A 24,622-nucleotide genomic window follows, 5' to 3' on the forward strand; every position below is an offset into this window, starting at 1 on the left:
CCTGGACCAAACCACTGTGCTCCTGGCAGCTTAACTGCAAATGCTTCTGTGACAGATTGCATAACGTATCATGCTTTTGCTGTGCTGGTTTAGCAATTGGCGTGCTCCATCGAAAGCATATTTGTTAATGTCCCAAAGCACTAAGATCAAGTGGCACAATTTAAGCCTTCTATGCGTCTTGTCACAATAAATTAAATTAATGCATATCCAAAAGGCCAAGTCCAAATGTTAAAATAACGTATTTGTTTGAATGGCAATTAAAACCTCTATATACTAGGATATCGTAAGCCAAAACAAAATCAGTTTTGTCTTCTAGCCCAGGCAAAACGAAGTATTTAACTGTCTAAAGGATGCAAATAGGATTGGCATATGGAAGCAGAAATGGCGGCAAAACCTCTGCCATTTGTCACAATGGGATTGAGAGGTTAAATAAGAATTTTAAAAATTAGCAGCTGATAGAAAACACATTTCAAAAACAAAAATAGAGAATTGAGGTCAAGTATCTCAGCACAGCAAGAGATGTTGATTAGACACTTCCATACCTGAAACACGTCTGTTTTGTTCTTTAATAAAGTGATCTCCATCTGCTCATGCCCTTGGAAATCTTTCAGCAGTTCAGCCTGCTGTGTTCAAACCCCCACATAACTGCACTTTCCTGTTCATAATTAGGTAATTATGCTCTAATCAATACTGTAGATCCTGATTTTACAATGTAAATAAGATAAATGAGATAATGGCTGGGGGTCAATCTCATTTTATTTACAAAACCTTGCACGCCCGTCCAACTTCATTACAGTGCATCTACCTGCACAAGAGGGAGTCTTATCAGCTAGCCTCCAGAAGTCTTAGAATAGACACTGGGGGAATGGGGGAGGAGAAAGATCTGGATTTCTCTAAATGAAGTGTTAAAAGAAAAATGTGTGCATAGTTTGCATATTTGTAAGTCACCACAGTACACTGTAAAAATCAAACTTCCTAAGAATTAAATATGTATTTTGTATTCAGAAGAGAACAACCACCACCCTTGGTTATAAAAAGTACTATCTAAACCTCTCTATTAGTAAGATAATATTTAAAGATAATTTCATGAATTTTTTTTGCCAATGCAAAAAGCCTCTTCCACATATGTATGCGCTATGGAACGGTATTCATATCACCCACAAAAGTACAATTTGAACAAAGTAGAAGTGTATTTTTCCTATAAGTCAAAGTATCACAACAAAATACATAACACTGCCATACTACAAAACAGCCAAATAAATTGACATTGGAAAGAAGTACAATTTCATTGGTCAGTTCACTATTTTACAGTATCATATGGAAGATGAACAAATGAAGTAACAAAAAGCAGAGTTCAGAAAGAAGAAATAGTTTTATGCTACCATTATCATATTTGTAGAAAAGTCTTGCCTATAACTGGCACTGAGTAAGATATAAACTAGGTATCTTGCAAATAAAACAACTGCCCCTCTCCAATCACTTGTTTATAAAGTTATATTTGAAAGATGGTTTCCTCCCACACTCTTCATTAATATCACCTCAATGTGACAGACTTCATCCCCAATTAGTTTCAACTGAGAAGCTAACACCTTTTATGCAACTTTTGAGCCTTACATTGATATCTATTTTTTTGAATTTCCTTTGAATGTCCAACACTTCTAAAAATTGTTTTAAATGAATGTAACCGTTCATCATCAAGTTTTATCAGGTGATTAAGGAGAATGAGAAGAGATAAATAATATTCCAACAAGTGTCTCCATGCTTATCACTCCAATACGCAATGCATTATTTCCTAGGAAACACCTCCCAATTCTACCATGGAACTTCAACTCTTTTTTATATTTAGCATTTAAAATTTTTATGCTACCTCAGTAGCCCATTGTGAACTAGATATGATACCAGTTATAAATCTGTGCAAATACACGTCAAATTGCTACCAAAACCCATCTATAAAATGTGGGTGTTGAACAATAAAGACAGTATTGCATCTCACCATAGCTCAGTGTTGGCAATTGTTTTGAAATAAATGGTGCATTATAAACTGCTACATGTACTAAAATGTTGAGATAACTATATTTTGGCTTTTAATTCTTGAATTTAATGTTTTATACTGTAACCCAGGGGTCCTCAAACTTTTTAAGTGGAGGGCCAATTCACAGTCCCTCAGACTGTTGGGGGGCCGGACTAGGATGAGATAGTCGAAAATTAGGATTGTTGTTGTGTGCCTTCAAGTCATTTCACACATAGGTCAACCCTAAGTCTAACGTTTAGGACAGAGGCCAGGTAAATGACCTTGGAGGGCTGCATCTGGCCTTAGTTTGGCGACCCCTGATCTAGACAATCTCATAAGACCATAGGTAAGCAAAGAGACCTCCAAGACCATCTAGATGGTTTCATATGACCATAGATAAGGAAAGGGATCCTCAAAGACCATCTAGACGATCTCATAAAACCATAGGTAAGTAAAGGCACCCTCAAAGGCCATCTAGATGGTCTCATATGACCATAGGTAAGGAGAGTGACCTCCAAAAGCCATCTAGATGGTCTCATACGGCCGTAGCTAAGAAAAGAGACCACCAAAGACCATCTAGACAATCTCATAAGGCTATAAGCAAGCAAAGAGACCTCCAAAGACCAGGTAGACTTAGGTCAACCCTAAGTCTAAAATTTAGGACAGGGGCCAGGTAAATGACCTTGGAGGGCCACATCTGGCCCCCGGGCCTTAGTTTGGGGACCTCTGCTGTAACCTTTTGCAGTGTAGCATTATAGATTCTAGTATCACCTATTTCTATCTGAAGTTGATTTAACTTTCTTGTTTGAGTTGGCAAATGTGTAACATATTTTAAGAGGTATTGGTCAAAACTACTGATACATGTTTGAAGCTGGAACAAAATTTAAATATTACAACAACCCTCCACATTAAAAGCCTCTTCTTTTGGCTATAAGTAAAATGTGGGATAATTTTAAGTTCAGACAAGGACCAAAGAGGTAACATTTATAGAACAGGATGTATACATCTTTGGAGTACACTTTATATAGAATCATGGAGGTGGAAGAGCCCACATGGATCATCCAGTCTAAATCTCTCCCATGCAAGAATACACATATGATATAATTAAGGTCAAGAGGTTTTGGTGTTTTGATTTTTTCCATACACAGGTTGAACATCCCTTATCCAGAATTCCAAAATTGTCTGTAAGGGCGACTGAGATAGCGGTACCTTTGATTTCTGATGGTTCAATGTACAGAAACTGTTTCATGTGCCAAATGTTATACACACACACTATGCATGTAACACGGTCTATAAAATAAATTAATTTCATCATTATATTTGAGTCCCACCTACAAAATATCTCATATGTACATATATGAAAATACAGGTATTCCAAAAAAAATTTAAAAAGCAAAATTTTAAACACTTCTGATTGCAAGCATTTCAAAAAAGGATATTCAACCTGTATAGGTTTAGTGCTAATACAATGTTCATTATTTCGTGCTTTACACTGTTCTTACTCTGGAGTTGTCTACCCAGCTTTTATCAAATAATACATAATAATTTAGGATTATTCAATCAAATTTGTTAAATTGTATGTTTTTATTTCAAGTGTCTCATTCTGAGTTGGCTAAAAAAAGTATTAAAATGCAACCTTAATCCAGAGCTTTCCAAACTGTGTGTTGCGACATGTTAGTGCATTGGCAGCAGTGTGCAGGTATGTCACGTGAACATGAGAAATAACAAAAATCTTGAAAATGTTTTTATCTTGTAAAACATATATTTTTAAAAATATAAATAAAAAATATTCATGAGCTATGTTGTGTCCCTATACATTTCATTATTACAATTTGGTATGCGTCCATATATTTTCTAAGTGGTTGGATTAACCTCCGGTTTGCTAGTGAAACTGAATTACTATGTTGCGAAATGATGCATATCTAAAAAGTGTGATACTAGCACGAAATGGTTGGAAAGATTTAGGCTTAGGGTGTAAGAGGTACACAGGTCAAGCTAATTTCCAAGGAAATGTCTACAGAATTACAGCATTGCAGTGGAATTCTATGCATGACTGTCAGACATAAATCCCATAAATAAAACTTACGCCTACACAATTGTGTACAGAATTCATTTTGAAAATATGTGTATTTTCACTGTAAGCCAAAATACTGTAGAAAAAAGATATTCATTTATTTCTGTATTGTTATTTATATGGGGGACTATAAGGACATTTTGAAAACAACAATGTGCAATACTGTTACTAGTACAAGCAATCTCTTTTTACATAACTGAAATCAGAAGAATATATAAATAAAAATAAGCAAGAATACTAATATAAAATGAATATATGGATTCTGAATATAAAAATAATTCTCTGCTGGTTTAATTACGATTTTCCCTGTATGCATGTTAAGATTTTTACATGCACCGTAGATAATGAGATGTTTCTCAACATCTTTCTTCTGTTAGGAATAGATGTTATTTCAACTCTACTCAGGTATATTGCAAAAATAGTAAATAATAGTATTTGGCTGGGGTGTGTGCTTTAAGGGAAAATGAACTTAAGGTGAATTTATGTCAGCATTTGTACTAAATCCTAGCTAAATCATTCGTGTATCTAGCTTTATTTTACTTGATTCTCATGTATATATTTACATTCTGAATCCATCTCAATAACGTGACATTCTTGACAAAATGCTTATTTCAAACAGTATAGCCAAGTTCAAGTTATTTTATTGATCACATCCAGATATGATACAGCCTGTAGCCCCATCCATAACCAAGAGAATACACTAATGTATCATTTCTTATTATTGAATACATCCTCTTATTTTTCTGTTTTCCATTTTTATACTCTGGTGATAAACTCTCTTTTAACAGGAAATATATACCTTGTTAAATGCACCAAGAAACTACCACATTATTATAATTATTTAGAAATTTCAGTACCATGGCTGTGATCCAACAAAGTGATAAGTGCGCAAAGGAAAATCTACCCAATGGCAGGCCTCTTTGATATTCCTCTACATTTGAAGAGCCAAGCCACCTTTTAATTTAAAAATACAACTCGCCCTTTTACCAATGGGAGCAGGTGCAATACATATTATAAAGAATCCTTCCCCCTCCCCCTTAATTAATATCTTTGTTGGATCGCAACATATATAGTTCAACATTACAAATACAATCGGCACAAACAGCTTCTTTCAAAACAAGCACAAAATTAAGTATTCAGTATACTTCGTATGGCAAGTGAATTATTGGGGGGCAGGAATGAAATACAAATCTTCCATGAAACATATACAGTTAATGAGCAACTCACTTCTTATTCAATACTTGATAACTAGCTTTTCATTTCTCCCAAAATTAAATGGGGGCTGTTAAGGGGTTCAAATGGAACACCACCACCCAGAACAGACTAACCTACACAATGAGTCTAAGATAAAATGCTAATATGTAAAATAAATAAAATAAATAAATAATTATATTTCATTGCGAGCACGAGTGGAATGGTTTACAGATATCTGAATGCCACTGAATGTAACACTTTTTCTACAGAGAGCAAGCCTTTTACATATAGGTCCTCAACACATTGTTTTATATAGGAATTTGCTTATTATGAGGCACAACAAAACAGCAGCCAACAAATGACAAACAAATTGCTTTTCCCGTTCAATAACATCACATAAAGTATTTAAGTCCCATAGGCTCCTGTCACTCTTCAGTAAGTCCAAGTACTGTACATCATCATTTGCCAAGCAATCGCAATGGGAGACAAAATTACTTAATAGAACAATTCAGACAAGACATTTATCCGGTATTTTCCAGCAATGCACATATCAAATGTGCTTGATTAGTGCAAAGAAAAATATCAAGTAAATTAACTGCCTTGTCAGTCCAAGAAACATACCAATCAGTTACATTCTACAGGACCTGGCGAGCATGTTTTTGTCATGACTAGGAAAATGGTAAAGATAAATATACTGTTTTCCTTTACTTTGAAAGTCCTTTCCTTTACTATTGAAAGTCTTATCCACAGCTTAAAATCACATTTATAAAAGTAGTTTCCAGGACTGCCTCCGAGGATGAGTTGTGGCAGAGTAGTGTCTCATGAAGAGTATCTACACAGTAAAGTGATAAGAGAAAGAAAGTAAATTAACATTTACCATTCTTAATGGTTCTACTAATTTATGAAACATTTCAACATCATAGCAGAGTCAGACTGAAAAGAGACGATTTTGGATTAGTGTTATATATCCAAATGCATATGGAAGTAAATCAGTGTTAAGTATAATCTATTTTTGTCCTTCCCTGTATGTATTTAAAAAAGCCAAAATATAGGAATTGAAGAGTGACCTTTTGGCGATATGAAAGGTTTAAATGAAATTGTATATATAAAAAGTTCCTGTTTAAGAGGATTCTTAATTATATAAAATAAAGATACAAAAGATCCATCTGTGAGAGTTGTATGTATGGGGATCTTGTAGCACCTTAAGAGACTGGGACAACTTTGGCAGAATAAGTTTCCATAGACTACGCCTACATATGATGACTTGAGGTACATCTGCACTGTAGAATTAATGAAGTTTGATATCACTTTAACTGCTATGGCTCAATGTTAGGAAATCTTGGGATTTGTAGTTTGGTGAGATAATAGCAGTATCTGACAAAGTAAAGACCTCATAAAACTATTCTACAGCATTCTGATGTCATCTACAGCATAGATGCATTCTCAGTTTTTGAAAGCTTATGGTACCAATTTCATTCTCTCTATGATGTAACTGAGGTTATCAGACTTTGGTGCTACAAGATCCCTTTGCATATTGACATTCCAAACTACAACAGCAATGCCTTTGAATTCTATTCCCATGTGACAGTAGTGTTATAAGAAAGTTGTTTTAAAACATTCAACAGGCTAACTGTGGAAGGGCTTTTTCCCTTATATTTATCAGGACAATGCAATCAATAATTGTAGCAAATCAGATTCACATATCTCATGTAGTTATTTCATGAGGTTTTTCAACCTTAATATGGAGAAAACTGAATATATCCGTTATTCTTGTTATTTGCTGTGAAATCAACTTCAACCTGTGACAACCCTAAGACATGAAATTTCCAACAGCTGTAGTCATTATTAGCCATGCTCAATTTTGCAAATTCAGCTGTTTCCTTCATGGACTCAATCTATTTTAATGAGGTCTTCTTCTTTTCCTGTTGCTTCCCACTTTTCCCAGAATTGCTGTATTTTCGAGTAAGTCATGTCATCTCGTGATATGTCCAAAGTATGACAGCCTCAGTTAAGTCACTTTTTGTGAGAATCCAGGCTTGATTTTTTTTGTAGGACTCATTTATGTCTTTTGGCAGTCTGTGATGTTCCATAGAAATCTCATCCAGCATGACATTTCAAATGAGTTGATTGCCGTACTGTCAGCTTTTTTAGCTGTCCAGCTTTCATAATTATACATATAAACTGGAAATAGATATCATAGGTGATTTTGACTTCGGTATTTAAAGATATATCCCTGCACCTGATGATGTTAACTTATATTTATTTCCATTCTAACCTCATACTCTTTAAAAAACAGTGCCCTAGGATCCATATCTTTAAAAATACAGAATATTTTTCAATGTCACACTGTCAACATTCCAGATCATAGGTGTAATACTGTGTGTAAACACATATATCTTTTTTGATCACTGCAATAGGTACATACTAAAACAAAAGGGTGGGAGACAAAAGGACAAATGTTTTTGCAACAGCAATGTCTACAAAATGCTGTGTGGACAATTACATTATCACTATATTAAATTCTGAGCCAGGAAAAAGGCAGAATATTAAACAAAACAAAAAATAGAATGAGTGCAAAGCACACCTCAAAAGTATTATAATTATAGATTTATACTTCTTTCACATCCATTTACTTTCTTCCTTCATTCACTTCTATATCAGTGCTTCGGTCTTCATTTTGCATTCAACTAGTTTCTAAAATCACTGTAAAACTTCAAAAATTATGCATTTGGTTAATTATATGATTTATTATATAATCATGAAAAACAATTCTCTCCATTCTTCAAGCTAAAGTCTCTTATATTAAATCATGTCAAAGGTTGTAATGTAGAAACCCAGTATTCTACATATACAAAAATAAGTCTAGAAATATTAATCACAAAACCCATCAAAAAAACGTGGGTCAACTTATTCATGGGCCAATGTAAATATTGTACCTTAACTCTTATAAAAAAAGGAACTATCCCCTTCTTTGAGTATAGTGGCAGAAGGCAAGAGCTTAATCCATCCTGGGAGAACCAAAAGGAAGCATCACCTACTCTACCCTTTCTAGTGTGGTGCCACTCCTGATCTTTTGGAATGCCTAGATGCAGAAATGATGGTGGCAGGGGACAGAGTGGCTGGCTCTGTGAGGTGGCTTTGGTGTTTTCTCTTCTCTCTGTGGAATGACTATCACCTTATCCATAGGTCATATCAATACCCACAATTTTGGCCCCAAAATTTTCCCTCAACGTATATATGAGGGCAGCTTATACATGAGTATATACAGTAATCTCCAGTGTATTTAACTTTTACAAGACAGTAATGTCCACCAGCCTGGGATAGCTTTAAAAGATGACTACACATATTCATGGAGGAAAAAGGTATTGTCAGAAACTACACGATAGCTACATGTCAAACAGTATGAATCTGATTACCAACTGCTAGAAGCAGAGGCCAAACATTATATATCTTTTGCTGCATGACTATTCAGAAATAGTTTCAGGTACATGTATTCTGCTAAAATGTATCCATGAGGAGCAGATTATCTGAGGGACTCTGGGCAGATATAAAAACTTACCTGCCTCTTTTATTTACCATATTTGTATAAATTTTATGTTGTACGCCACTTTGAATTCCGCCCACGGGAGAAAAGCGGGATAGAAATGAAATAATAATAATAATAATAATAATAATAACAACAACAACAACAACAACAACAACAAGGCTCTGTTCACATCTCAAATAAATGTATTAGATGATGTAACCCCATCTTTGTGCCATGAGATACCCACCCTGGTTTAAAAAAACAAGGAGGACCAGTTTCCCATTCTGAAGCATCTTAACAGAAGGAAGACTAGAATGCATTGTTATATTTCTATCAGAAGGGTGTTACAAGTTCTCATATTCTCCCTATTGGCTTCCAAGAGGCATATGGATGGGGAGAACAAAACACAGGGAGGGGAAAAAGAGGGGTTAGTAAAGATGGGGAAGGGTTCTAAGAACAAAATAAAGAGGAATATTATGTGAGGGGATATAAAGTAACGGAGAGAAAAGTGAAAGAAGTATGGACAAGAGAGATTGCTGGCAAGTTGCAACATCTACTGCCTTCCCCGCCCTCTAAGAGTACCTTGCTGGCAGTTACTGATCCCCGGTGTTTCTGTTTTGGTTCTGGGCAAGAAAATAAAGAGATGGAGTTTTGTGTGCATTTGTGTGTAGAGGGGTCAACATTTTCTACTTAGGGCGCCAAATAGAAACACACACACACATCATGTCATTCCATTTGATAATTTAAGTTCAATAGCGTTTCAGAATCTTATATATTCTGATAGTATATATTTGTCAGTTTGCTTTACATTATATTGCACTAGTTTTTGTACAGTTGGCTCTCTGTATCTACTAATTTGCACCTACAGATTAAAACATCAATGGCTGGAAAATGCCACATTTCTTTTATTCTTTTTCTCCATATAAAATGGGGTGTGTCTTAGAATCATGGTGCTTTTTATATACTGTACAAAGTTTGGTGGCACTAAAATTAGTGTGCAACTTACAATCAACAATGTCTTAGAATCAAAGAAATATGGTATGTATGTGTGTGTATGTATAATCTATATAATGGGACGAACATCCATGGATTTAGGTATTCAATTTGGAGGGAGGGGGCTGGACGCAAACTCCAGCAAATATATTTGTACACCTTTGGCTGTTATTAGGTAGAAATAATAGAGAAGCATCATGACTTGAAATGGCTGGCTTTGAGTACTATGTACCTTGATGTGGGGAAGGGTAGGGTCATTTGCTGTTCTGTCTAGCTGTAAAATGTCTTGGGTTAGCTCTGCCCTGCCATCTGAAAGAATCTCTAAATATAGCTGTTGTATTTATTCATGGTTCTGTAGTAGCATCTCTTGATACCATAAACGGCTTTTTGATCACCTAATACACCACAGAGTAATCAGATCTGTATTAGGAGAATTGCAAGAAAAGCTCTTCACTTTTTGCAAACCAAATATCGATACTCACAATTTCAGTGTTCATGAAGAGCCACATTTCAGAAAGGAATTTTCATCTTTGGTTATTTTAGACCTGTAAATATTTCCAATATTCCCTCTCAATTGCCCAGTATAAAGGAAATACAATATGTTTTTCTGATGACTCACAAACTATCCATATGCTTGAATAACAACAGTATGAAATCTTTTGCTGTTATTTTGTTTTATGGAAACAATAGCAACTAAACCACCAGAGTGCATGCATTCAATATACAACCAACATTAATAACAGAAAGCTTTTCATGAAAAAATTCCCTCCCAGACCAGGCTATTCAGATTGAAATATGGCACAAACAGAAAACTGATAAGGTACACATACTGGTGTAAACTGGGATTAATGTAAACTAGAGATATACATTTAAACCAGGGACTGAAAAGCACATTTTGAAACAAGTCAGCAGATCATGCTTTCGGGGAGCTCTTACTTGCATAATGTGAAACGGTGCTTCAAAAGTGAGAATGAATAACAAAAATATGGAGCAGGACCAGAGAATCCTCACCCAATTTCAAAACGACAATGAAGAAAGGACATTATTATGGTCTTGACTAAGCTAAAAACATTTATTAAAACAGTACATTAACAGGACTACATCACCCTCATCTCAACATCAGATCTTGAATTAAGACAGCAAAAGCTGTATGTGAACAGGCATCACAGAATCATCCAGAACACACTTTCTAAATCACAAGCACTTATGGAGCTCTAGAGGCTCCTTAATATTCTCTATCTCTATTGGAAAGTTTAACATATAATACTTGTTATGCTCACAGAGAGATGCTTTGTACCCTCTTGGTCTGAGAAATCCATGGATGTGAATATTTCAAAGTGTATGAATAAACTGTCTTTCTTTGTTACACTGTGTAACAGCTGACATTTCATTTTTTCCTATTACAAACAACTGGCTTGCTGTTGGAGTGAGGAGTTGGAGTGTGTCTGAAATGGCAGAAGAACGTAAATATTTAAATTCTAACATCTGAAGTTGACTGGCTAAACCAATACTGGTCTCTGGGAAGAGGGAGGCTGTTCCTCTGACATCTTCATCAATAAGATGGAATGGAAGGGATGGCGGAAATTTATCCTGACACGTGTCAGGCTCTTTTTCTCTTGCTCTATAGTTTTGTCATGGAAATATCTTTTTCTCATGTCTAAGAACTGTTGAGATCAATTTTTGACAGCTCCCACATCGGCTCTGTGACTTTTGGTGGTCTATGGCTTTTCTTCTGCATTGCTATCTGTCACATATGGGAACCAGCCGCTGTGTACCATCTTCCTTTAAGAATTTTTATTAGAAGAGGTATTTTTCACTTTGTCTTTCCTTTTGCTGCCTCCACACTACCGCCATAACCTCCTTTGCCAGTTGTTCCTAACCTCAGCTGAAAAATATCTGAATGCAAACGCATCTATATTGAAGAAAACTTCGCTAAATTATTTTTATAAACATGCATTATTAACATTCCTGAATTTGGGGCATGAGTTCAGAATAAAAAGAAATAAACATAGGGCCAAAACAAAGAATAGTGAAATGGGCAAACAACTGCAAAATCTTATGCCATAATGATTTGGATGTTTCTCCTCAACTCAATTCTTTTAAATTTAAAAATACCACCACAACAATCTGTTATCTAGCAAATACATTTAAGTGAATGAAAGCTTATCAAGAAACCTTTACTGAATATGTGACAAAACCTTGTGATTAAATAGGAGAGATAAAATTCACTGACTGCTTTTGCAAGTATCCATTTGTGATTATTATGAAGAAGGGAACAGAAACTGTCCAGTGGTATCTCTTTGCAAAACTGGGAAGAGACATCAATTTCTAAAAAGAGAAGAGCCCCCCCCCCCCCCCCGAAACACCAGTCCAGTGGAACTAGCCCACAATGCAAATCAGAATCACAAAAGGGGCTGAGTTATTAGGACTACCTTATTTGTCACTTATCCTATCAGTCAAACGGCTTATAGCCAGAGTAAAAGGGAAAGGAAAATAGAAGGAATTGAATCAATCTTCATAATCGAACAAATAAAATACATAAAGCAGAGGTACAACTGTTCCCAGTGGGAGAGGGAAAATTGGATAAATATTAGTAGTAGATAAGTATAGAATTGTAAAGGATAGGAAAACAGGAATCGTCAGAATTTTATGAGAACATATGGGATTATTTTTTGTAAAGGTGACTGTGAAAATGTTTTGTATTTACATAACCAAATAAAAATATAATTTAAAAATCTTATGTTATCAGACTTCTATGCATTGTGGGATGAATTCTTTCTACTATTATAAAATATAATACTAATAATACAATATAATATTAATTATATATTACATGTAATATTATTAATAATATTACAGTATATAGATATAGTACAATGTGGTAATTTATTGCCAGTATTGTGCTATCCTAATAATATAATATTGTATGTAAATTTAATTTGTAAGCCGCTCTGGGTCCCCTTCGGAGTGAGAAGGGCGGGATATAAATGTATTAAATAAATAAATAAATAAATAAATGCTAGAAGCTAGCCATAAGCATGTAAACTCACCAGAATCAGAAACTTGGAAAATCAGGGCACTAGTCATGCAAAGTGCTTATGTAAGTGGCTCTATGGTGCAGATATAGAACTTCCTAACTGTGACAGCTGTTCAGCAGTGGAACTCTCTGCCCTGGAGTGTGGTGGAGGCTTCTTCTTTGGAGGCTTTTAAACAGATGCTGGATGGCCACCTGTCAGGGATGCATTGAATGTGATTTTTCAACTTCTTGGCAGGGGGTCGGACTGGATGGCCCACGAGGTCTCTTCCAACTCTATGATTCTATGATATTCAGCCTCAAGGCATGGAAGGCTGTAAGAGCCGATCTTGTGTGAGGCCAAGTGGCACCTTCCTCTCCTTTAATACAATTCAAACTTCCTTGAGGATGTACTTTTGAGTAGAGCTTGTTTTATAAACTGAACAACATAAAAAGAATGTCCCATCAGCTCTCAAAAGATGTTGCCAAAAAGACAGGTACTTTTTCTGTCTATCAATATAGTTTTAGAGGCAGATAAATTTCAGTTCTTTATTAATCATCATGGAATTGTGTCTTATGCTTGAAAAAGCTTCCTTCTGGTAGGAGTGACTCTTTAGGATACTGTGGGTACCACTACAATGCTTTCTTCCATAACAGCTGACACATAACACAATGAAAAGTGCTTAGAGATAAGCACAGAGGAGCCAGGTGTCATAGGTTTCACATGTGATGTATTTGTGAATACTAATTAAAAGGATACAAAAATACAAAATAAACTTAAACTGCAGTATACTTACCTGGGAATAAACACTGCTGAATTCAATGGCACTTAAATATGAGTAAACAGAACTGTGTGATTAAAACAGCTATGGCTTTGATACCACTAGAGATCATTAAAAAACACACACACACAATAAAAAAGAATAATATAAAATCCACTACTTGTGGGACCGCAGAAGACCTTACTTCTAATAATCTTAAATCGAGGATGCCTGAAACAGAATTCTGAATGCCTGGCCACTCATTCGCTTCCTACTCCAACTTTTGTTTCTTTTTAATGAGAAAAGAGGAAAGTCAGCAAAACAAAATGTCACCGTTAAATCATTTGGCAGCATTTTGTGTCAAAAATGTAATGGAAAAGGCACTCATCATAGGAAAGGTTACTATTCTTCCAGAACATCTTTTCACTTGGTTCAGGGCTCATCCCTCTCCACAGAAGTGCAGGCACTACTACTGCCTGCTCTCCCTGGGCTTAATGTGGCAGATGAAGGATGATGGCATTTTCAGCAGACCACAGTGCAGTGATTTTAGTGGTTATCTGACTGAAACCGCTGCTATGATTTAGAATAACTGCTCTGTTTATGTGCAGTGGTAAAAGTCACTTACTACACAATCTTGCAATGTCAACTCATTGCTTCCATTATGTATTCCCTTAGTATGGTTTCATTGCAGATACAAAAGTCAGCGGGAATTAGAGAAACTGCTTGCTGCTTTTGCAGCTCCAGAGAAAAAGTATGCCACATTCATAAGTTCCTGACAGTATACCAAAGACAAAGGCTTGAGACCAGAGACATCATTGTCTGTTGCACTGTATTTTCTAATTCCACTTTTAGTATTTAAAAGGTTTTCCTATATATCATGAATAGTATTCTTCAATTACATCCCAGAGTTATTTAAAGAAAGAGCAAAAGCTTCAACAATATTATCTTTTCTCCCAATTAAGCTACTTTGCAAACATGTGTTTTGTTTGTACTAAGGTTTGTTATTGCTATTATTATTATTATTATTAGTATTAGTATTATTATTAACTTTATTTATACCCCGCCTTTCTCCCTGTGGGGACTCAAGGCACCTAACAATCCCACACTTTAGTCATCGTTTTAAAAGCGCAATACAAAAATTAAAAAACAATTAAATAATACAGTGCTAGTCCAGAATATGTCAGGAACTCTTTTAATTTCTGTCATTTTAATACTCATTAATGTATTTTTGGCTAAAGGTTTTCCCCTGACGTTAAGTCCAGTCATGACTGACTCTGGGGGTTGGTGTTCATCTCCATTTCTAAGCCGAAGAGCCGACGTTGTCCGTAGACACCTCCAAGGTAATGTGACCGGCATGACTGCATGGAGCGCCGTTACCTTCCCACCGGAGCGGTACCTATTTATCTACTCACATTTGCATGGGTTCTTTTTCGAACTACTAGGTTGGCAGGAGCTGGGGCTAACAGTGGGCGCTCATTCCGCTCCCAGGATTTGAACCTGGGACCTTTTGGTCTGCAAGTTCAGCAGCTCAGCGCTTTAACACACTGCGCCACCACCAGGGGCCCTTAAGCTACCAACAACTCTTATTCATCTCTGATGTCTGTATTTATAATAATTTACAAATGATAGGTTGAGCATCCCCTATTTGGAATTCCAAAATCTGAAATACTAAAAAATACAAAACTGTCCATGTTGGTGACTGAAATAAGGATGCCTTTGTTTTCTAATAAATCAATATACACAAAATTTATTTCCTGCACAAAGTTATTAAATACTGTATAAAATTAAGGTGCAAAGGGAAACATGCATTTCTTGTTTAGATTTGGACTCCATCTCCAAAATATCTCAGTTTGCACATAAATGCCAATTCAGGCATTCCAAAATGGATTCAAAGACACTTGGTTACTTTACAAACATAATATGTATAACCCTGCCTGGCACAAAATTATCATGTTTTAATTACAAATTAAAAGTAATTATATTTATATAAATTTATTATTTGTTACAAAATGATTGAAAAACATCTGAACTACAAGAAGACTCATTGGTTTTGCCTGTTTATGAGAAAGAGGAAAACACTCCCAAAACAAACAATAACCAAAATCAAATTAATGCAGAAAGAAATACAGTAGAGTCTTGGTTATCCGATTTAAACGGGCAGACCCCAACTCGGCTTACCCGGATTAATTGGATAACCCAGATTGTAGGCCCAGGCGCCTAGCGGAGGGAGAAAACTTCTCCCTCCGTCAGGCGCTTGGACCCAGGGAAGCATGAGGTGTGCTGCTAAGCAGCGACATGCTCGCACTTCTCTAAAGGCCCAAGCGCCAAGCACTTGGGCCCAGACCACAATTGCTGCTGCAGTAGCAGTAATCGCGGGCCTCTTCCTCCTGCCTCTCCCTCTCCTCTCGCGAGAAGGAGCTCCTTCTCGTGAGAGGGATGCGCCCCGCCTCTTCCTTCTCACGAGAGGAGAGGGAGAGGCCAGAGGAAGCAGTCCGCGATCGCTGCTGCAGCTGCGCTTGTGGCCTACTTCCCTGAGCAGAGCCCTCGCCCCTTGGGAAGCAGTCCATGAGCGCTGCTAGGCAGTGGTGCTCATGGGTTCCTTCCAAGGGGTAAGGACTCCTTTGGGAGGGGGAGGGGGGGGCAACGGCCACTCGGATAAGCCAGAGCCTCGGTTCACCGGGGCTCGGTTTACCAAGATTTTACTGTATCAAATTTAATTAAACAAAGTAAAATAATTTGTCTCATGTAGTTCTCCTTATGACCAACCCAATATAAAGCACTCATTCCCATAACAGAACTAGGAGAAGGAAACTTACATAAAGAATTGCAATGTGAGATTCTGTACACAATCTTATCCAAAAATTATCTTCATCCAACTTTTTAGAAGTAGTCTATATATGTTTGAGGGGGAAATATAATGTATGAGTATTTTGTCTTAAACATTTAAAAAAATTATCATTCAAAAGGAAAATATTCCATTCTATTTTTCCATTTTTCTAAACGATAATAATAATACAGACTTGCAGGGTCAAGGTAAAGGATTCCCTCACTACCATTTTCCAGCAACAACAAGAAGTATTTCTGAGGACCACCAACAACTTTTTTGATATTGCAGAATTTTCTTTTGCGCAAATTTCACTCTTTGTGAATATGTCTAATATTTAAATTTGAGGTAGTTACATTAAATGTATCCTATCATAAAAGCTTTCCCTGGGGAATAACTCAGTCTTTCATCTGGCAGCTTCATCAGTTATTTATCTGTATGTTACTTTGTAAATGTACAAAAATAACTTAGAAATGTGTTTTCTGGTTGATAATTATTTCTATTCTTCTACAGGTTTGGTGTTTCTTTGTTTGGAAAATGGATGCTATGCAACAAATCAAAATAAACCAGTTAAAGGAAAAATATATCCCAACAAAGCAGGTCATAAACAGTAGGTTAGTAGTTTTCAGTGATAATGGAAAGGTCTACAAAGTGATCCATGTATAAAATTTCACAGCAGTTGTAAAGAAGGCCTTGCCATGCCTGTACATTATGTACACATTCCCAGCAGTGTTAAAATATTTGAACTTCTGCTTAGGTCTTCCTAAGCATTAAAAATAACTGTAATCTTTTTGTTATTGCTCCATATGTTTATTTTTTATTTTTACTCTTATTTTTTATTTTAAGTTTCCTCTTAGGATGTTAAAGTGTTAAAAGTGTGAAAATCTGATTTATGAAATACCCTCAGAAGTATGCCAAACATTATAGCTGGTAATCCAGCTTCTAAGAGAACAGTGGCTTACCAAGGGCAAGCAGCATGCTTGCTCACGCTGCTATATTGATCCTCTTTGCAGTGGGAGTAGCATTTCCCACAGCTTTGTTAACTGATAGGTTGTGTTGTACTTTTTGCTCAGCAATGGCAAGGTAAGGCTCCCTAAATCTGCTAGCTTGGAGTAGCTTTTATTTCTCCTATTCTGAACTTCTTTCACAACTGCCATGTCAGTGGTTTTCTCCTCCTCCTGCTACAGCCATCTATGGAAACACAGTTTCAGTGTTTCTCCCTTTTTTTGGAAGTGGATAAATGAGTTATTATCATTTACTTAAAAAAAAACCCTGAGCAATCCAAGTCACTGGCCTGTGGGGGTTTTATTTCAGGTCAGGAGCGACTTGAGAAACTACAAGTTGCTTCTTGTGTGAGAAAATTGGCCGTCTGCAAGGACATTGCCCAGGGGACACGTGGATGTTTTACCATCCTGTGGAGGCTTCTCTCATGTCCTCACATGGGAAGCTGGAGCTGACAGATGGGAACTTACCCCACTGCCCGGATTCGAACTGCCAACCTTTCTGTGCCAATCCTGCTGAACTACAACAGCAGGGACTTTTTGCTCTGCTGGTGTTGAATTGGATCCTTGCCTGGAAAATCTCTAATACAACAAATAAGTAGGAAAAGTCACCAATAGTGGTTTCCTGAAAATTCACATTATATGATCTTGATGCACAGAGCTAAAGTTTGAAAGGTGTTTTGATTGATAACAAGGACGGCAAACCAAAATAAGAGATACCACACTGATATTAAGATCCAAATATTGTAAATTCCACATTTAAAATCAAACTATGTAACATTTTTTTTCTATTCCTGGTTTGAAAGTGTTATTTCCTATTTAATTCTGTGGTACTTACTTTGAAAGTAGTTGTTATGCTCCAGAAACTTCATTTTTGTGGCTGCCACAAACTATGTTGAAGTGTTTGAGACTCTTATGAAATATTCATGGGAAAACTAGCAACACGTGCTGCAGGATGTCCAGCAAGAACAAAGTTTTTGCAGTTTAATAAACTTTTTCCATGTTTTTTATGAAAGAACCAATTAGGAAATAACATTTATAACCCAAAAACAAAAATAGTAATAGGTTTGTTTTAGGGTTGCCATGAGTCAGAAATGACTTGAAGGCATAGAACAGCAACAAAATAAAGGTGAGCATTTCCTTCTAAGTTGTAAATATAATTAAATCTTGTTTGGATCAAGATTAAGTCTTTCATTCATATATAGCCACCTACTATCAGATACCTACAAAAAATACATAGCATTACATAATACATTATAGGTAAAGGTTTCCCCTGACGTTAAGTCCAGTCGTGCCCAACTCTGGGGGTTGGTACTCATCTCCATTTCTAAGCCAAAGAGCTGGCGTTGTCCGTAGACACCTCCAAGGTCATGTGGCCGGTATGACTGCATGGAGCACCGTTACCTTCCTGCCGGAGCGGTACCTATTGATCTACTCACATTTGCATTTTTCAAACTCCTAGGTTGGCAGAAGCTGGAGCTAACAGCGGGCGCTCACTCCGTTCCCCGATTTCTAATCTGCGACCTTTCGGTCTGCAAGTTCAGCAGCTCAGCGCTTTAACACACTGCGCCACCGGGGGATCCTACAATACATTATATGATTTAATATTTGAGATGATATTCACAAATCCTGCGTCAGCTAATGCTATTTTTAATTAACCTTAAAATGATGGGAAGGGAAGCACCATCATTTAGATTTATTTTGTAAGAACCATGCCCAGATTTGTGGAAAGAAAAATAGCAAGCGAGCTTCAGTAATGCTCTGAAGTTTTCACATAAAATGAGAGGTTTCTTGGGGCATATGACTTCAATTGATCACATACATCCTCTTAAATACAGTCTTTGTCTGAGAAGCAAGATCAGTTTAATCAATAATACATTTGGCCACTGCTGAGAGACAGAACAGAAACCATTCTTGTGACCCTTAAAAAACAAAACAGACAGTACTGTCTTAAAACAAAGCCCCCCTACTGATAGATTGTAGAACTGGGAACAGTTTGGGTTGCTGAATAAAAGAGGTGAATTTAATAACAGTATTTGCTGGAATGACAAGGCTCCTTGAAAAGAGCGGCCATTCCCAATATATATTCTTTCCAAAACCAATGATATCTCTTAAATGCAATGCCGGTAAAACTTTCCGGAAAGTTAGAGTCATAAGGAGTAAATTCAAAGTTTTTCACATAGAAACGCTATGAGTTTTTAAACAAACTACAGAAGACAACTGCAAATCAAATAATTTTGAAATAGAACAAGCTCAGTAATAATGTTATGATTGAGCCTCATGGCTCTGTTACTGACAGACGTGGGCGTAAGACTCCTCGGGAGTCAGATACTCTCGAGGAGCGAGAGAGAAAAAGACTGCGAGACATATTTGCAGCACCATCTGACGAAGAATCTTTCGAAGGGTTTACGGAGAGAATGGAGGAGGGGCTGGTTAGCTCAGAGGAGGATGAGATGGATTGGACTCGGGTAAGGGAGGAATTGGGGGCCACTGGCCATGATGGGGCAGAAGATGAATGGGGACCTTCAGGATTAGACCCATGGCTTAGCTGGAGGGATGGGACGGGATCCACAGCTGGAGATGCTGTTGGGCGTAGTCAGAGGTGTTCCAGCTCTGACGAGGAAAGTGATGAGGAAACGCCCGGGTTAAGGAGGACAGCTGACAGTGATGAAGATTTGTAACTGGCATAAAATGGGGCTTGGGAGCAATTGCAAATTGCGTCAGGCAAGGTAATCTGGGCAAACGCTTGGGATCCGTGTGTGTGTGGGACGCTTCCCTGAAGACTTGTGTACTTTCCTGTGCTGAGACGTAAGTTGATTGGAATCCAGGGTCAGACGGCGGGAGGGATTGTGTGGGCATTTGTTTGTGCAAACCTGTGCTTACTCTTATTAGCTTGACCTTCCGTCGTCTTTCTGACGGACGCCATCTCCTGCTTTGAGAACCCGGACTGAACTGACCACGGCTTGTCTTCCCCCCTTCTTGGACTTGGAAAAACTACAAACGTCTGCTTCTGGCTTTGATCTACGGAACGGAACTGGTCTACTCTACTTCTACAATCCTTGGCTGAATTGCTCGTGTTGGAGATCCTGTCTACTGTGTGTGTGTGGGAGCGACGCAAGTTACTCTAAGCACAGTGTTGGCAGTAGAGAGGAATCTGCTGCCAATTAGTTGCATTCTTTGTATCTTTTGTTCCTTGGCTTTCGTTCTGTTAATACCTAGGCTGAAGCAAGCAGTTTGTTTTTACCCGGATTAAACTCCGGTTTAATCCGGTTTATCTTTTGAACATTTACTTTTGTCCCCTTTTTGCTCCTAAAGGCAAAAATTGCCTGGCCCTTGTGTTTTTACGGGCATTTTTGAGTTCTGTAATCTAATAAACTCTGTTACTTTGAATCTTGTGGCGTTCTGTCCTTGACAGATTGCCTGACGCCCATAAAAAGTTTATTGCAGCAATAAACCCGTCAGGAAGACGATGGATGAGTTAAGAGCCAAAGTAGACCAATTGCAAACGGCCTTTACCGTAAGCCAAACAGCTTTTGCTGTGAAAGGACATGTTTTGACTCCTGAACGCTTTGACGGAACCAGGTGCAAGTTGCCAACCTTTTTGGCACAAGTGGAGCTTTATTTTTCCCAGCTCAGTGCTCATGCTTTTCCTACTGACACTAGCAAGGTGGCTTTTATTTTGAGTTTGTTGACCGGTCCCGCAGGACAATGGGCCACTAATTTAATTTTGGGAAATGACCCAGTCAAGGACAATTTGAATAATTTCAAAAAATTGTTAACTGATACTTTTGGGGATCCTCTCCGCACGGAGAACGCTGGGTGGGCCCTGTATCGGTTGAAACAGGGAAAGGGGACTGTTTTGGATTACTTAAATAAGTTTAACCTGTATCGCCACCAGCTGGATTGGGGGGAGAATGCATTCATGCTTTTATTTACTGCCGGGTTAAGTGATATGCTCCAGGATGAATTAGCACGCTTGGAGCCGGCTGAAAGCTGGGACGCCTTAGTAGCTAAGGTGCTGCGTTTAGACGCAAGGTTCGAGGCTCGTAAACACTCAAAAGCAATGTGTGCGCCACCCATGCATGTAACCAGGGCACCTGTGGTGATGGGGGAAGAGCCCATGGAGCTTGGGGTCTTTAAAAAACTGTCTACAGAGGAAAAGAGCCGTAGGAGGCAGCTGGGCTTGTGTTTGTACTGTGGGAATGCTGGGCATTTTGCCAAAAATTGTAATGTGAAACCTTCCCAGCTTTCGGGAAAAGGCCAGCCCTAGTGCGACGTGAGTCCAACGCACTAGGGCTCCTCAAGCAGTCAACTGAGGGGAGGAAGCATGTTTTCGTACCCATTACATTATCTGTTGGGGGAAGGGAACTTGTTTCTACTCTGGCACTGCTGGACTCAGGAGCTACGGTCTCCTATGTAGATATTGAGTTTGCTAAGAAGCATGGCATTCCTAGAGTGCGCAAGGCATGCGACGTGTGGGTGGAGGGAGCAGATGGGAGACTGCTGGAGACTGGGGTGGTTAACCAGGAAACCTCAGCAGTAACGTGGGAGGTGCAGGGAGTAACGGGAACGTTTGTGTGGGATATTACGAGCTTGCCTCGATATGATGTGATCCTGGGGATGGATTGGCTAGCTGTAGTAAACCCACAAGTGGATTGGGCAACACGTAAAGTGATCTTAAAGAGGCAGGATTGTTGCACTCTAAACGTTACTCATGCTGATATGGAGGGAGTGCCTGCTGAGTATGGGGAGTTCTCTGATGTATTTTGTAAAAGAGAAGCGGACAAATTACCACCGCACAGGCCATATGATTGCGCCATCAAGTTGGCAGAAGGTGCGAAACTGCCAGCAGGGAGGCTGTATGCCTTGACTGTACCAGAAAGGCAAGCTTTGCGGGAGTTTTTAGATGAAAATTTAGCCAAGGGGTTTATTCGCCCATCTAGTTCTCCAACTGCGGCACCAGTATTCTTTGTAGCCAAAAAGACTGGGGAACTTAGGCTGGTCTGCGACTATCGGATCCTAAACAAATACACCATTCGGGATAGGTACCCGCTCCCTTTAATCTCGGAACTGTTATCAAGGGTGCAAGGGGCTAAGGTCTTTACCAAGCTTGACCTGCGGGGGGCCTATAACTTAATCCGTATACGGGAAGGGGATGAATGGAAGACGGCATTTAACACGTGTTTCGGATGCCACGAGTTCCGAGTCATGCCTTTTGGGCTTTGTAATGCTCCTGCGGTCTTCCAGAGGTTCATGAACGATGTGTTCAGGGACCTAATTGACCAATTTTTAGTGATTTATTTGGATGATATCTTGATTTTTTCTAAGGACGAGAAAGAACATCGTCAACATGTCAAGCAGGTTCTGCACCGACTGCGGGCTAATGGGCTTTTCGCCAAGGCTTCCAAATGCGTCTTTCATGTGCCTGAAGTGGAGTTCCTAGGTCATGTAGTGTCAGGTAGGGAACTTAAAATGGACCCACATAAGGTTGACGCCGTCAACTCATGGCAGGAGCTGAAAACTAAGAAGGATGTACAAAGGTTCTTAGGTTTTGCTAATTACTACCGGGAGTTTATTCCGAATTTTGCAAAGCTCACGGTACCTTTGACGCAGCTTCTGCGCAAGAAACAGCCATTTGTGTGGGGGCGGGAAGCTCACGAGGCGTTTCTACAACTTAAGTCTAGTTTTCAATCGGACAACATACTAACCCATCCTGATGTTGACAAACCGTTCGTGGTAGAAGCGGACGCTTCTAGCTACGCGTTGGGGGCTGTATTGTCTCAGAAGGATTCCTCAGGGACCTTGCGTCCCTGTGGATTTTACTCGCGGCAACTAACACCCTTCGAGCAGAACTATACCATATGGGAGAAGGAGTTGTTGGCGATTAAGGTGGCGTTTGAGGTGTGGCGGCACTGGCTTGAAGGGGCACGGCACCAGATCGTGGTCAGATCTGATCACAAGAATTTAGAGCACTTGCAAACCGCAAAGAAGTTAAACCAGCGTCAAATCCGATGGGCTTTGTTTTTCTCCAGGTTTAACTTCAAGGTGCAGTTCGTAGAGGGGAAGGCAAACTTGCGGGCCGATGCTTTATCCCGCAAGCCGGAGTTTAAGACCAATGAGCAGGTTGTATGTCAGACCATCTTGCCTACTGCCTCTCTGTGTGTTGTAGATAATGAGCTCGGGTTACATGACCAGATCCTTGAGGCTCAGAGGGATGATGTGTGGACACAGGAGCAACTGATGTTGCTCTCAGCAGGTAACCGTACCATACTGCCGCATCTACAAGATCAAGACGGAGTATTGGTACGCAGGGGGCAGGTCTACGTACCAGTGGGGGCCCTCAGGTTGGAGGTGATTAGAGCCCACCATGACGAACCCATGGCTGGGCACTTTGGCAGATTCAAGACCGTGCAGCTCATTACCAGGAGCTATTGGTGGCCAAAGATGCGGCAAGACATTCTGCGCTTTTGTGACAGCTGCGCCGTTTGCCAGCAGAGTAAGACGCCTGTTGGGCGCCCTAGAGGGTTGTTGTCGTCTTTACCTGTTCCGGACAGGCCATGGCAAATCATTTCCATGGATTTCATTTCAGATTTGCCTAAGTCTGGGGGTTATACTTGTATTTGGGTGGTGGTGGATTTATTTAGTAAACTGGCTCATTTTATTCCTTGTTCAACCATTCCGGCGGCCCCTACGTTGGCCTTACTATTTACTAAGCACATCTATCGTTTGCACGGAGCACCCGAGGTGATTATTTCAGATAGGGCTCCGCAATTTGTGTCACGCTTTTGGAAACATTTCCATGAGTGCTTGGGGACTAAGTTAAACGTTTCTTCAGCCTTTCATCCGCAAACGGATGGACAGTCGGAACGGGTTAATGGGCTTTTAGAGCAATATCTGCGTTGTTTTTGTTTAGATCAACCCACGGCTTGGGTGAAGTGGCTACCGGTGGCGGAATTTGCTTACAACAATGCGGTGCACACATCTAGTCAGCATACGCCGTTTGAGCTAACTTATGGTTTTCACCCACGGGGAGGTGTGGCGCCGTCGACCAATGTGGTCTCTTCGGACCCTGTGTACCGCTCTACGGAAATGGCTGCATTGCATGATGTTGCCCGTCGCTTACTGTTGGAAGCTAAGGCAACGCAGAAGACTCAGGCTGACCGCCACAGGCAGGCAGGGGAGGAGTTGGAAGAAGGGGATTTGGTGTGGTTATCTTCCAAACATA

At 38.9% G+C, this 24,622-nt stretch overlaps 1 protein-coding gene across 9 annotated transcripts in view; it reads right to left on the reverse strand.

The window, feature by feature from the left end:
* phf14 (PHD finger protein 14) overlaps nucleotides 1–24,622 on the reverse strand; it is a 154,012-nt gene that overhangs the window by 63,538 nt on the left and 65,852 nt on the right. Inside the window, exon 17 of one of the 9 annotated variants that reach the window (XM_008112581.3) lies at nucleotides 4,710–6,111. The exons of the other annotated variants lie outside the window; for them this stretch is intronic. Within the exon in view, the coding sequence (XP_008110788.1) occupies nucleotides 6,099–6,111 (13 nt within the window). The 3' untranslated portion in view covers nucleotides 4,710–6,098. Of the gene's footprint in view, nucleotides 1–4,709; nucleotides 6,112–24,622 lie in introns of those variants that run through there. 9 annotated transcript variants of the gene reach the window in all.

This window comes from Anolis carolinensis, chromosome 6, assembly GCF_035594765.1.
Source record: "Anolis carolinensis isolate JA03-04 chromosome 6, rAnoCar3.1.pri, whole genome shotgun sequence".
NCBI classification, from domain to species: Eukaryota; Metazoa; Chordata; class Lepidosauria; order Squamata; family Dactyloidae; genus Anolis; species Anolis carolinensis.